Below are 13434 nucleotides of genomic sequence, written 5' to 3' on the forward strand. Positions count from 1 at the left end.
TCTGTAATACCAACAAGTGTGGGACCTGCACAAGATATAAAGCAGGTGGATGAATGAGTCTTAAGTGACATTTGTTTGAAGAGCCAAGGTGTGAGAAAGATAAAGCTAATTTATTATGAACCATACTTTGGGCCGGCATGGGACAAGATAATTTAGTGTATAATTCTGCATTTCTCTCACACTGAGCACACACAAACACACACATACACACACATGCACACACACACACACACACACACACACACACACACACACACACAAATGACTTTCTAAATAAAGGCAGCCCATTACCTGTCTGTAAAAGCATCAGCAATGAAAGAACAATATAAGACAATGAGAGTAGAGATCTGGGTTGTTGCCTTCTCATCCTGGATCACTGACATGGCTGACGCACACACAACATGTTTAGTCTTCAGCATGTACTTATTTGAATGCTTAGTTCAAATTTAACCCATGGTACACCAATTAGAAGCACTGAATTCTAAATTAAACCCTTCAATATTTGTTCTCTAGATCAACATAGAAATATTAACCAATCAATTTAAATAGTGAACAATGTTTGCACCTGTTTTGTCGGGTCAGTCTTAACAGATGCCAGTGAAAAGGTGCACAGTATCCATAACAGAGATCAAATTGAAATAGGTGGAAAGTCTTTAAAAAGGAAAGGTTTAATTAGACAGTCTAAAGTAAAGACAAATATATTACCAAATGATTCGAATGATATATTAGCCATAAGGTAACTTATTTTCCATAGAATTAAGACAATGCTTAGTAGAGCACAGTTATAAACTTGTGTATTTTAAGCACCTGGATTAGTTAACTAATGAAACTGCATTTGTTGTAGTCTTGGGAGAGTTGTAAGAGAGACAAATCACTAAATTTCTGATTTATTTGAACAAGAAGATAGATATAGAGAATGATTCTTGCCGTTACATTTTTTCATTCTGTATATATATGTGTGTGTGTGTGTGTATATATATATATATCGATATATTTGATATATTGAATTATTTAAATTATTATTTAAATAATCATCTACATGATTATTTTCATATTTGAAGTAGATAGTTTAAATTGTTACATTTTTTCTTTCTGTATAAATATAGGATGTATTTTTCACTCTTTACATCTCCTCAATCTATCAACAAGGTTTTAACTCAACTTTAAGTAAAACTGAATTTTCTAAAAAAAAGAAAGTAAATAAAAAAGACTTCTACTTTCTCTTTGTAGCAATGCTGTATATATAGATATACAGAATGAAAAAAAAAAGTAACAATCTAAAACATCTACTTCAAATATGTAAATAATCATGCAGATTTCTTTAATAGTTGTTATATCTATACCACCAATTTATTCGGAGGGTTAATACTTGCCTAAATTCTGTTAACCTTCCATTTTGACTAAATAGGCTGATTTACTTCCTGTAAAAATGCATTTTTTAAAACTCTTTTCTAATGCCTTTTGCTATTTATAATTAGGAGTAGTTGCCAATTTAAATTTTGTCATGGAACAAAGTAAATATGAGAGATCTGAACAAAAGCTTCTGTAAGTATAAGTTATACTTTAAAATATAAATATAAAAGATTAATTATTTTTCAGAGGACCTGATGTTATCCTTGAGAGGATATGAAGTTATTTATTATCCTTCTTGGAGTTAATTGTATTAATTGTTTGTACTGGATTAGCAATGTGAAATGGAAGAATGTGAATTAATTGAATAAGCATTTATTTATTTATTTTTTTACATTTTCTTCTGTTTCAGTTGACTTATCTTTAGTGAAGAAGGATGAAAATGCCATCTATTTCTCAGGAAATTCTCTTGGCCTTCAACCAAAAACAGTTAAAACATATCTCGAAGGAGAATTAGATAAGTGGGCCAAAATGTAAGTATGATTTCAAAAGCTATCATTCAAAATCTCATATAAGAATTTTAAAAATCACACTGGGTTGTCTAATATTTGGAAAGGTGTGTAATAGAATCCTGGAATTTTAGGGCAGACAGGAACATTAGTGATTATGTTATTCAATGCTCTCATTTTATTGATGAAATTACTGAGGATCAGTAAATAGGGTCATATAGCAAGTTAGTGTAGTGACAAGGTCAAGAGTAAAACTTTTAAAGCATTTAAAAATGTAAACTAATAAAAAAAATTAAAAATGTAAGTTTCTTTCCTGAATTGTCACTTTTAAAACAAGTGTAATCATTTTATTATTTTTTTTAATGATTAACAAGTGAGTTAACATTTAGGATTTAATTTAGTGTTTTTACAATTTGTTCTTGGCTAAACTCTATCACACTAATTTTTATAAAGAAGGGAATAAAAATTGGTGGGGGACAGGGCAAGAGGATGAGTGGAGTGGAAGACACCTTCCTCCCTAAACTGAACATGATGATTGAGGTGATTCTCCATTTGGGCTTAGCTACGCAGCTTCACTCCAACCATGCAGGCATCTCAAATCAGTATCCACTCATTCTTTTCTCTATCTTTTCTGCTCTACTTTCTTGCCTATGAAATCTTTCATACACTCTGTGTACCTGAGTGCTTACCCTCTTTAATCCCAACCTGGTTCAGCCACACTGGTAACCTTCCCATTTGTCCATTGCATTAATAGTCAGTTTAGAGATGTCTATTTGCTGTATTATAAACCCTTAATCATAGGTACGTCTTAGCCTTCCCTGGTGACTGCCGATAAAGCTGAAACTAGAATGAGTTCAAAATATGTTTGACTATTTTAAAATTTTTATACTATTTAAAAATTTTACATATTTAAAATTTAAAAATAAGTAGACATATTTTTTAAAAATATATTCTGGTTATTAGAATTTGAAAAGTCGTTATGAAGGGCAGTGAAACATGAAGGTCAGAAAAAAATCGGGAAGATGAAACAGAGCCATGTAAGAATTCCAAAGGCAAGATATTTGACTTTCATAGAAACTCAGAATGTCCTTTCCTTCTCTCTTTATTCTTTATGCCACTGGTCTTTCATACTGGGAATAGTATCTATTTTTTAAAGTTAGTTTACACTGACTGTGCAAATAATTACTTACACAGCTATTAGACAATGCTGCAAGGTTCTTAATTTTAATGGTTAAAATTATAAGTTCACAGCTTAATGCAAAAATGATAGAGGTTTACATAATCTATTAAGTCTGTTATAATGTTATTTGCATAACTTTTATGCATACTTTAGAAAATAAATATCACTACATTTGAAAGTATTTTCCACAAGCAGATTTTAGGACTTTAAAAATGGTGGTCATAGTTAATAAAAATGGTTAATCCTCATTTTAGACTTACTGTATTTAGATAACATTCTGAAATAGAAAATATTTAGTGCAATTTGATCTACTTGATATATAATAATTAAATATTAACAAAATAGTGTTATAACAATAAGAAACAAGATTGATATGCTTAGACCCTGTGAGTCTGCTAGAATGAGTAGGCAATAAGCTTAAAGAATTTTTTGAGAACATTTTACATTAGATATATACTAATGGCCCAGATTATTTAAAGGATGAATTAGCATAGGTTAATAACCCTAGTGGTAAAGTTCATCTAGAAGGGAAAGATACATCAGTCTTAAAGTGCATGTTGTAAGTTGAGAAATTTGTTATGTCCCTAAATTATAATCACAATATTTTAGGTCTAAAGTGTTGTCATATCTGCTAGATAATTGATTTTCTTTTTTTTTATAGTAGAAAAATGCCCTGTACTTGTATCTTTATAGGGATTCTTCTAAAAATTGTGACATTTTATGTAGGATTATTAAAAGCGATAAATGGCCTACTGAACTACATACCGGTATAAGGAACAAATATCCTGGTTTGCAGAAAATGACTTTACATGGCGGTGTGTGTGCAAAAAGGGCACTGGGGAAACACACTGGAGAGGTGTGCTGTTGCGGACACTGCATCTCCATCACTTGAAGTGTTTCCTTCTTTAACAACAAATCGTGCATATAGGGGAGGAAAGATTTCCTCTACCTTCTTAGATTTGATAGCTGAGTCTACGAAATAAACTGACGTTATGCAGATTAACAGGAGAAAGAACATAAGAAAAGGCATGTACATTTATTAATTTTTAACATGTGCATGAGGGCATCACAGGAAAAGAAAAATTGAATACCCAAAAAAAGCAGTGAGATTTGAGAGCTTATATACCATCTTAAGAGGAGAAAAGTTGGGAGATGTTACTCTCTACCTAGCGGTGAGTAAATGATTTTTAGGAATGATGAATGGGGCCCTCAGAAGAATAGATGGGGAGTATGATAGTGTGTGACAGTTTGGAGGCGGTGTCAACTTATAGTCTCTTCTCCTGTGACAAGACTTATTCTTCCCTGGTTGATGAAACTCCTGGGGAGGGGATTTATGACAACTGAGTTCCTTTTGGAAGATGAGTCTTTAGGTAGATAAGGGGAGGTCAGAGGCAACCTCTCCCTGCATTTGCTGTTTTTCAAGTATCTTTATCTCAAAACAATCCTTATGCCAAAGAGGAAAATTTTAGTGCGGCATATTCTGCCTCCCTTCAGTGTAAATAACAGAGTACATGGTATGATGTTACAAAGATTTTCCTAATAGCTGTGTTGGTTAATCATCATTTGGGTCACAGAAAAAACAGTTGTGATATCTCCTGAAGGAAGACTGTGAATTCTTGTTTATTTACTTATTGGGAGGAAGAGAGCTTTTAAAAGCAGGGCTACTTTTCATTTTGTAGGATGGTTAAAGCATAGTCCATTTTAAAGAGGATCCATGTTTCTATTAAGCTCCTAATTAGATTTGATGTCTTGCAATCCAATTTCATGAGCAAATACTGTTTTGTAGACATCTCAGGGAATACCCTGCTCATAGCAATGACTGATGCTGTGGTAGTGAGTTAATTCTTTCCCATTCTGTCTTCCTTTCCAGTATTTGTAAATGAAGACTGCAACTATGCTGTAACTGTTTTAAGCAGTTTTGACTGAGAGCAATATAATCTTTTTCTTAACTCTAATACCAATGTTTATAACTGCTCTGTAATCTACACCAACTCTTTCTAATGACAGGCCACTTTACTTTGAGTTTATTTGGGTAACACTTTTTAAATACATTTCATTACCCCAGGCTAGTGGCCTGCCAAATGAAGAAGCAGACTCTGTGTGATATTTTAAAGGGAGGGAGATGCCAAAAGCATTGCAGGAAGAAACATATCCTTAAAGATTATTACCACTACCATGGTGTCTAACAGAGTGAGAAGTAGGTGGCATAATATTCTGAGATATAAATTCTCTGAGGCAGAACATAGAGTTTTACTACCTAAATGTAATAAGATGTATTGTGCTATCAGCGAAGGCCATGAAGCTCTATGTGATTAAAATAAAAAAGGATCCAAGTATCTGCCTTTAACTACCTTTTAATGATAATGATTTTTGTCTTTAGCATTTATATTGGAAGTCAAGAATGAGGCATGCTGCAAACTATGTAATAATAATATGAATAATAATAACTAACAACAGCCCTTCTCTTATTCCTTAGTTCTTGTAGTTTATGTATGTCCTCAAAGAAAGTCCTCTTCCTTCATCTCAGTTTATATGGTAATTGAAATATTAGCTTAAAAATTGTATTATACACTACATGCCCATGAAAGGAGTTTTAGTATTAGATTTACATTAGGAAAGAAGACTCAGAAAAAGGATATTACGTACCAGTCTTTTTTACATGTTACTTATTTTTCAGGGCAATCTGTTAAGATACATATTGTCACCCATTTACTTTTACAAAAGTGGGAAATTAGGCCTTCTAAGCTTCTAATAAATATAGTCTCATAACAAGTAGTGACCTGGAACTGACTCCAACCAGGTGATGAATGCCAATTGTTAAATATTCAGGAATTTTGTTGATACCCTGAAATTGGCCACGATGGTAGTATTCCCATCATGAAAATCAGCAAAGTCTACAAAACACAAAACAGGTTTCCTCTCCTCCAGTTCTCTCACTGATCTCTAAGAGAAGAAAAATAAGTTTTCACCTACCCTTCTGAGTTCTTAGCTGAGACCCCTGTAATAAAGGACAGGTAACAAAAGAAAAAAAACAAATAAGTTTATTAACATGTATCCCTCATGTATACATGGGAGGGACCCAGGGGAAAATGAGTATCTCCCTGAGGTGGTTTAGAATTCAGGCTGAAATACCATCTTACTACGGAAAGGGGAGGGCTAATGAAGGCCTCTTAGGGGAGAGTAAATGATTTTCAGGAAAGATGAATGGACCTGTGAAAAACAGATAGGAGACATGAAGTTTGTGTCAAAGTTTGTCTGGGTGTGGTGTTGACTTCTAATCTCTTCTGTGATAAGAGTCAATCTTTCTTGGTTGATGAAATCTGTAAGTAGAGAATTTATGAAAATTGAGTTCTTTTTAGAGGACCTGTTTTTAGGCAGATTGGAGAGTTTAGAGAAAGCCCCTCCCTGTATTTGATATTTTTCAAATGCCTACAGTTCAAGATAATCAATGTACCACAGAAACATATTTTTGGGAGACATCCGAGTATCCTGCAACCTTTTACTTCTAAGAGGAGGTTCACTTGCTCACCACTGCCAGCTTAATGAATTTCAGAGCATGGAGTCACAGTTTGCACTATATGAAAAACATATACTCATTCCTTTCTTCTAAGTTTGCATAGTTTCTGAATTTTTAAAGAATTAAGAACAATCTAATTCAGAGCTTCCTAAGAAGTATTAGATTTACATTAGGAAAGATATTTTTTTTAATATGGGAGTTTATAATATGGGAGTTTTTAATATGGGAGTTTATAATAACTCCCATACTGATCTTTTGTTTTAATTCCTTCTCTGCTTCAAATGTATTTGCCTTCCTCATTTGATGCAAAGTTTTTGAGAGTTAAAGTTCTCTTATGTATTTTGCGTTTTACCATTATACCTACTAGGATACTTATTGGGATAATGAAATTAAGCTGGAATATGGTAGATGAAATTGTCAGAAAATACATCAAGTTGTAGTCGTGGCTTTGATTATTGCCGTTTCTTTATCTACTTAAAATGTCATTATGAGTATAGCTAACATTTTATATATTTTTATTTAATTTACAGATTGTAGCTATGTATTAAAATTGAGTATATAAGATTTATCTCTAGCCTCAAAAATTGGTATGTTTTAGTATAAATACCACATATGTTACAGGTATATAAGTAGAGTATTCAAATAGTGGTGAAATTTTCAAAATAAAAGAGAAAAAAAATTACAGCTTAGATTCTAAAGTAATGATGATGATGATGATGATGATGATGAAATAGTTTATGGACAATCTTCCCTAACCTCCAACAAAAAGGAAATTTAAAAAAAATTAAAAATGAAAAGTTTTAGCACAAAGTTCTCAAGTATTGCTTTTGGTTTTAGAAAGCATGCTTTTATATAATTACTGAAACATTACAAAGACTCATTTAGAAATGTCCAGTTGCTAATGCTGATATTTGAAAAATCACACACATGTGCACACACACATATACACACCCCACACAAGCTAAGACTGTTTATGTCCCTTTTCAATTTCAGGGGAGTCTTTGGTCATAGCATAGGGAAATGGCCTTGGATTACAGCTGATGAGTGTATTTTAGGCTTCATGACAGACATTGTCGGTAAGTACAAAATTAATTTTTTTCCAAAGCAATTGTAAAGAGATTATCATTTATTGATAAACATAGATTATAAAGTCAAAATCTTATGGAAGAGCATTCTAATTTTATATTTTAACCCATCACAGTAAAGAGTAAGCCTACCTTTCCTAAAGACTTGATTGCTATACAGAGCATAACTGTGTTATTTGGCACAAAAACAAAATATGTTATTACTTTTTTCTTGTACATTTTAAAAATGAATGTTTATTCTCCAATGAATAACACATTCATTGTATTCATTTATTATAATGAAACAAATTTAATAAAATCAACTTAAAATGAAATTTCTAAGATTTTATTATATGGTTAAAAGAACTAACCTTCACTTGCTAAGGATTTAAAATACCAATCTTTTTTTTTTTTTTGTCTTGCTAAGGATTTAAAATACCAATCTTTTTTTTTTTTTTTTTTTTTTTTGTCTCATTTCAATTTAATCTGTGGTAATCTATTTAAAATTAGGGTGAGCATTGTTGAAAATAATACAGTTTATGCTGTTCTTTGGTCTATAATGTGTTTCCCAAAGGGAGTTATGTGTACTGTTAGTGGTATTCAACATAGTTTTAGATGGTAAATGTGTTAACATTTCAAAAAAGAGTTATTTATTTAATTGGGTTGAATGAATATTCCATAATGCCTGAAATCTTATATGAAATTTAGGATATTACACACACAAAAATTAATGACATTTAAATAATTGGAGTGGTGTTATTTGGAAGTATATGGAGGACTTAGAAAAACCCTAGCTTTCAAAATGTTTTGTCAAAACTCACTCCCTTATAGGCATGTACAAAAATATCTTTATTGTTTCACCCCAACTGTATCTTGGCCAGTAATCAGAAGAGAAAATCAACTTGAGCTGGAGAGAAAATGGAATTAGAGTAGGGAAAGTAGAACTTACACCCAGAAAGAATTATGTCAGTTGGCAATCATGGAAATCTGGGAATATCTCATTTATTCACAAAATAATTACGGAACCTCTGCTATGAGTCAGGACTTGTAGTAGGCCCTAACACATCCTTACCTCCCTTATCCTCATGGTACTCCCATAAATGGAAGAGACAAATAAATGTAAACTTAATGTAAACTTAGTATATACACATAACCATGTAGTACAAAGAAATATAAAGTTAATCATTGGGATTAGTGCTTCAAAACAGGCAATTTCCAATTAATGATGGAGGACTGAACACATGCATTTGAGTACTGTTTTTTTTGCTGAAATGTCAATAAACAACTCTTAAATGGAATTAGGGGGGAAAAAATGTGTAAACCCATGGAGAAATAGAATGGCAAAGGAGATGACAGTAACAACATTTTAGGAGCTGGCGAGCAGGTGGACAAATGGTAACTGTCTTGTTGAAAAAAAAAAAAAAAAGCAAACCAAATCCTAATCTCCCAATGGTGGGTAAAAAAACGGAGAGCCACCTGTTTACACTGCAGATCCTTCCAAAGTTTGGGCACTACTCATAATAAGCACCTCTAGAAGTGGAACTGAAGATAGGAATAAAAACAGAGAGGTTTTTTGTTGGAAGTCTGTTTAAAATGTAGTTGGAATACCAGATCCCCTTGCTCACTCCATGCAGCCAGGTAACTCCTCCCCAACCCTACTCCGGGAGACAACTGGATGAGTCTCTGCAGAAGGGAGAAGAAAGGTTCCCAGGGGAGGATATGTAGTATACTGTATTAGCTGAGACTGCTGTAACAAAATGCCACAGACTAGGTATCTTAAACAACAGAAATTTATTTTCCCTCAGTGTTGGATGGAGGCTAGAAGTCCAAGAACAAGGGTTGATTTCTGGTTTGGCATCTCTTCCTGGCTTGTAGATGCTGCCATCAGTGTCCTCACTTGACCTTTCTGTTGTACATGCTCAGAGAGAAAGAGATCTCTGGTGTCCTTTCCTCTATTATAAGAATACCAGTCCTGTCAGATTAAGGCCTCACCCTTATAACTTAATTCAACCTTCATTACTTCCACTTAGGCCCTATTCTCAAATCCAGTCATATTTGGGATTAGATATTTAACATATGAATTTTGGGAGTACACAGTCTGTCCATAACATATTCCGTGGTGAACACAAAAGAATTAAATAAATGTTTATCCACTTCTAATTTAGCAGGCAGTAACCATGAAGGAGACTGGAAACGTCTTCTCTGTGATATATGAACAACCTCAACGTTCTGACATAAGATTTCCCAGTACAACGGCCCAATAGGATCACATCCCAGCACATGTACAAAGTAGAACACACTCATGTTTAAAGTGGCCCAACTTACCAGACTTTTAAGGAAATTCTGTTTTTAGTTTATGAACCATATGACTATGTTATCTATTCAAAATGTTTTAAAAAATAAGAAAAACTCCATAAAAGGGTTGCAAGCTAAAGCAAGCTCTATTTCCTACTCATTATCATTGAGTAATTATTACACTGTGCACATTTCTGTTTTATGTGGTTTTTATTACAGGATCAGAATACTAACAGATTAAGTACAAACTAAAAATAATGCCTTCTATTTCAGACACAGAGAAAGGATAGAAAAATTAAGTTAACAAACATATAGTCACTTTACAAAAAATAAATAGAAGTTCCTACAGACCAGAAACAGCCGTTGCTGAAGAAAGGAGCCCTTGAAAGCCTGCCTAGAAAGGCTTTCAGGGGCAGCTCAGGGGAGCCAGTCTGTGTGTATGGACTGAGTCCAGGACCTTCCCCTGAAGCCCCAGAGCGAATCCGCTCAGCCCTGGATGCCTGGGACTGGGACTCAAAGCCAGAATTTTTGTGAGCCAGGGCAGATAAAGGCGAAAACTGAGTGTTTCCTGCCAGACCACTCAGGTTCTAGGGAACATAACATTTGATCAGCCTCAGCATTACTTAGAGGAGTATATATTCTAACATAGAAATTAATTACCACCCGAACAATCCTAGATTGTGTTTAAAGGTGTGTTGAATAGCTGTTTAATAATGCTTTCACTTGTGTTCATATTTAGAAGCCACTTATGGTCATTCAAATGTACATAAAAAAACTGAAAAAAATCTTGGAATAGTTTGACCTGAAAATATATGTTTTCCTTAACTGTAGATCTTACTTTACTAGGTATGCTTTCAGAATATAAATTCTATTCTCATCCTGTTATGCTGTGCTTAGTATTTTTCATTCTCTAAAGAGGAGTTTGGATGTTTATATAAAGGCCAGGGAAGTGTTAAGGTGGCATTATTTTGTGAGATTTATTTATGAAGTAAATAAACCTGGCAAAAAGATTTATTTTGACTATTTAAAAGTTTATAGCTCTATTGCTACTTATTAAATGTACACGTGTGTCCAGTAAATACACATATATAACAATGACCCCTGAAATTTCAAGCCAGTCACCTCTTATTGTCATTAGTAAGGAAAATGGAAAGAAAAAAACAAAAAGTATCCAGATTTGTAAAGAGTCTGAACTTATTTAATTTTCCTAAGAATATCTATTAATTCTAGCTTTAGGAGGTTTTGTTTGTTATTAAAATACAATACACAGTTACAACACATATGGAACAAACTTATTTTAATTTTCTGTATTTTTGTCAGATTTCATTTGAAATATTGTCAGTGAATGAAAACAATCTTTAGTTTAATGGTTATTTTATTAAGTGTTTGTTTTGGTCTCTACAATCATGTTTTACCAGGGAAAATATTTCTACTTTCTTGTTGACCAAAGGCATAAAAATTGAAAGTGTCTGTAAAAGTGTATTACAAGCAATATTTTAAAAGTTTTGTATTTTCTTTTAAATTTTAGTAACTATTACCTCCCCACCTCCCCCAATTTTTTTTACCTTACAATTGTATATATTAGTCAGAGAAATGATTCTTAAGCCAAATTGAAAAATGAATGAGTTCACTTTTTTCTTTAGTAGAAACAGATTCAGGACATTGCTTGTGTGGGTTGTGTTTATCTTTTTGTTGCAAACCCCATGCAGTTTCCCTTATTGCCTTAGTTACTAGGAAGTTCTAAGAAAATTTGGTCAAGTTTGAATTAAAAAAACATTTAATACCTTCTAATTTGTTTCTTATCTGCATCTATTGTACTCTATTATCTTTCCTCATGTGGTAATACAAGAAACCTGGAATCCTCTTTGCAAGTAAATGTGGTATAAATCACAAAATAATTAAAATAGCTACATGGTAACTACAGTAAAGAGCAGCAAAAGTCCTATTTATTTTTGCTACTTGCTAGGCTAAATCTATCATGAGCAAATAAACAATTTGTGTATTTTGGGCTATAATTGAATCTCCCAAATTCTTAAAATCAAAGCCTTTATTTCACCATAAAATATTTCAAAAAGAAGTAAGAGGAAAATAATAAAAATTATTATGTGTAAAAGCCAATAGAATGAATAGAGAGAAGGAAGAGACAGTGAGCAACCATATTTATACATAGACATAGAAAAGAATTTCAATTTCATAGGGGAAGAAGAAAAACTATTAAGAAAACATTGTACACAGAGCCAACAGTTCTGCAAAATATGGAATAACTTTCGCTTATAATTAATGTCATATTATCAAGATGCTAGAAATAGAATTGCTGAAGAATATTATTAGTACTATTATCAAGCCTACTTCTCCCTGGGTACTTAAAAATCACAAAGGGCTAGATACAAGCATTCTGGCTTATAAAAATGCTGTAATGTGAACATAAATTTGTTTTATGAAATTTGTGGTTGACCCTTAGAGAAGCAATAATCCCTGGAAGTTCTCTCCAAACAGTTTTGAATGCTCAGCCATGCAGTAGCCACTTCTAGAAGTCACAGGAATTTGCTACTTGAAAAATAGAGTGGAAAGTTCTCCGACTTTGCCTAAGTACAAACCTTACTACCACATCCACAATCACATTTGCATCTGTTTAATCAAATATACAGAAAATAGTATGGCAGTTCATAAACCCTGTTATCAAATGCTAAGCAGCTGAGGGCCCTGTCATCCTCATTTTACAATATATTTGAAATTAAATTCTAATTAGACACAGAGGGAAGTCTGTGATGAACATCGACCTCTGTATTTGACTAACAGAGAGTAGATAACACAGACAAATTTTACAAATGTAATCTTGAACAAAAGATATTAATTGCATTTTTTTTCTGCATGAGTGTAAGTTTTTGTCTACTACTTCCTATCTCTGAGACTTTAGGAAAGTTAATTCATTTCTTTGGATGTCAGTTTCCTAACTGATAAAATATGAAAAAGCAAGTAGATACTTTATCAGGTTACTGTGAAGACTACCTGAGATAATACAAGTCACATAATTAAAAGTGTTGGCACTTCTCAATATACTTTAGCTTGCCAGGTACTGAGACAAGAAGGCACAGCTTGCATTTAACCACGTTTCACCTTCTGGTAAAGCACAAACTTATGTTCAATAAATAAACAAGCAGGAACTCACTCTTCACATGAGCGTCCTGGCTCACCCCCCATCTCAGGTGATGTGATTCAGATCTTGACATTTACTGCAGTGAGTTGTTGATGATCTTGAAAGTAAAGTCTTTCAAAGCTTAATAATCTTTCTGGAGGCTTTAAAAAAATTCATGCCCTTCAGTACTTGTAGTTCGTGATGTTGCAACATTAATTTTGAAAAAAACTTCTAGGACAAAGAAGAGAACAAAGAAAAATAACATGAAAGAATTTCAGTTTACTTTAAAAAAAAATGTTTATTTTTGTATGGAATTCTGATAATACTGAAATATGTTAGAAGAGCAATGTTGGTTTGAGAAATGCAATTTGAACTAAAAGAGA

General features: G+C 32.9%; 1 protein-coding gene across 6 annotated transcripts in view; it reads left to right on the forward strand.

Moving 5' to 3' along the window:
• KYNU (kynureninase) overlaps window positions 1-13434 on the forward strand; it is a 105272-nt gene that overhangs the window by 27183 nt on the left and 64655 nt on the right. For all 6 annotated transcript variants that reach the window (XM_019735900.2, XM_074335797.1, XM_074335809.1 and 3 more), the window contains 2 exons: window positions 1763-1883; window positions 7550-7632. In XM_019735900.2, coding sequence (XP_019591459.2) covers window positions 1763-1883; window positions 7550-7632 — 204 coding nt within the window. The remainder of the gene's footprint in view (window positions 1-1762; window positions 1884-7549; window positions 7633-13434) is intronic.

Source organism: Rhinolophus sinicus, linkage group LG01 (genome assembly GCF_036562045.2).
Source record: "Rhinolophus sinicus isolate RSC01 linkage group LG01, ASM3656204v1, whole genome shotgun sequence".
In the NCBI taxonomy this organism is placed as follows: domain Eukaryota; kingdom Metazoa; phylum Chordata; class Mammalia; order Chiroptera; family Rhinolophidae; genus Rhinolophus; species Rhinolophus sinicus.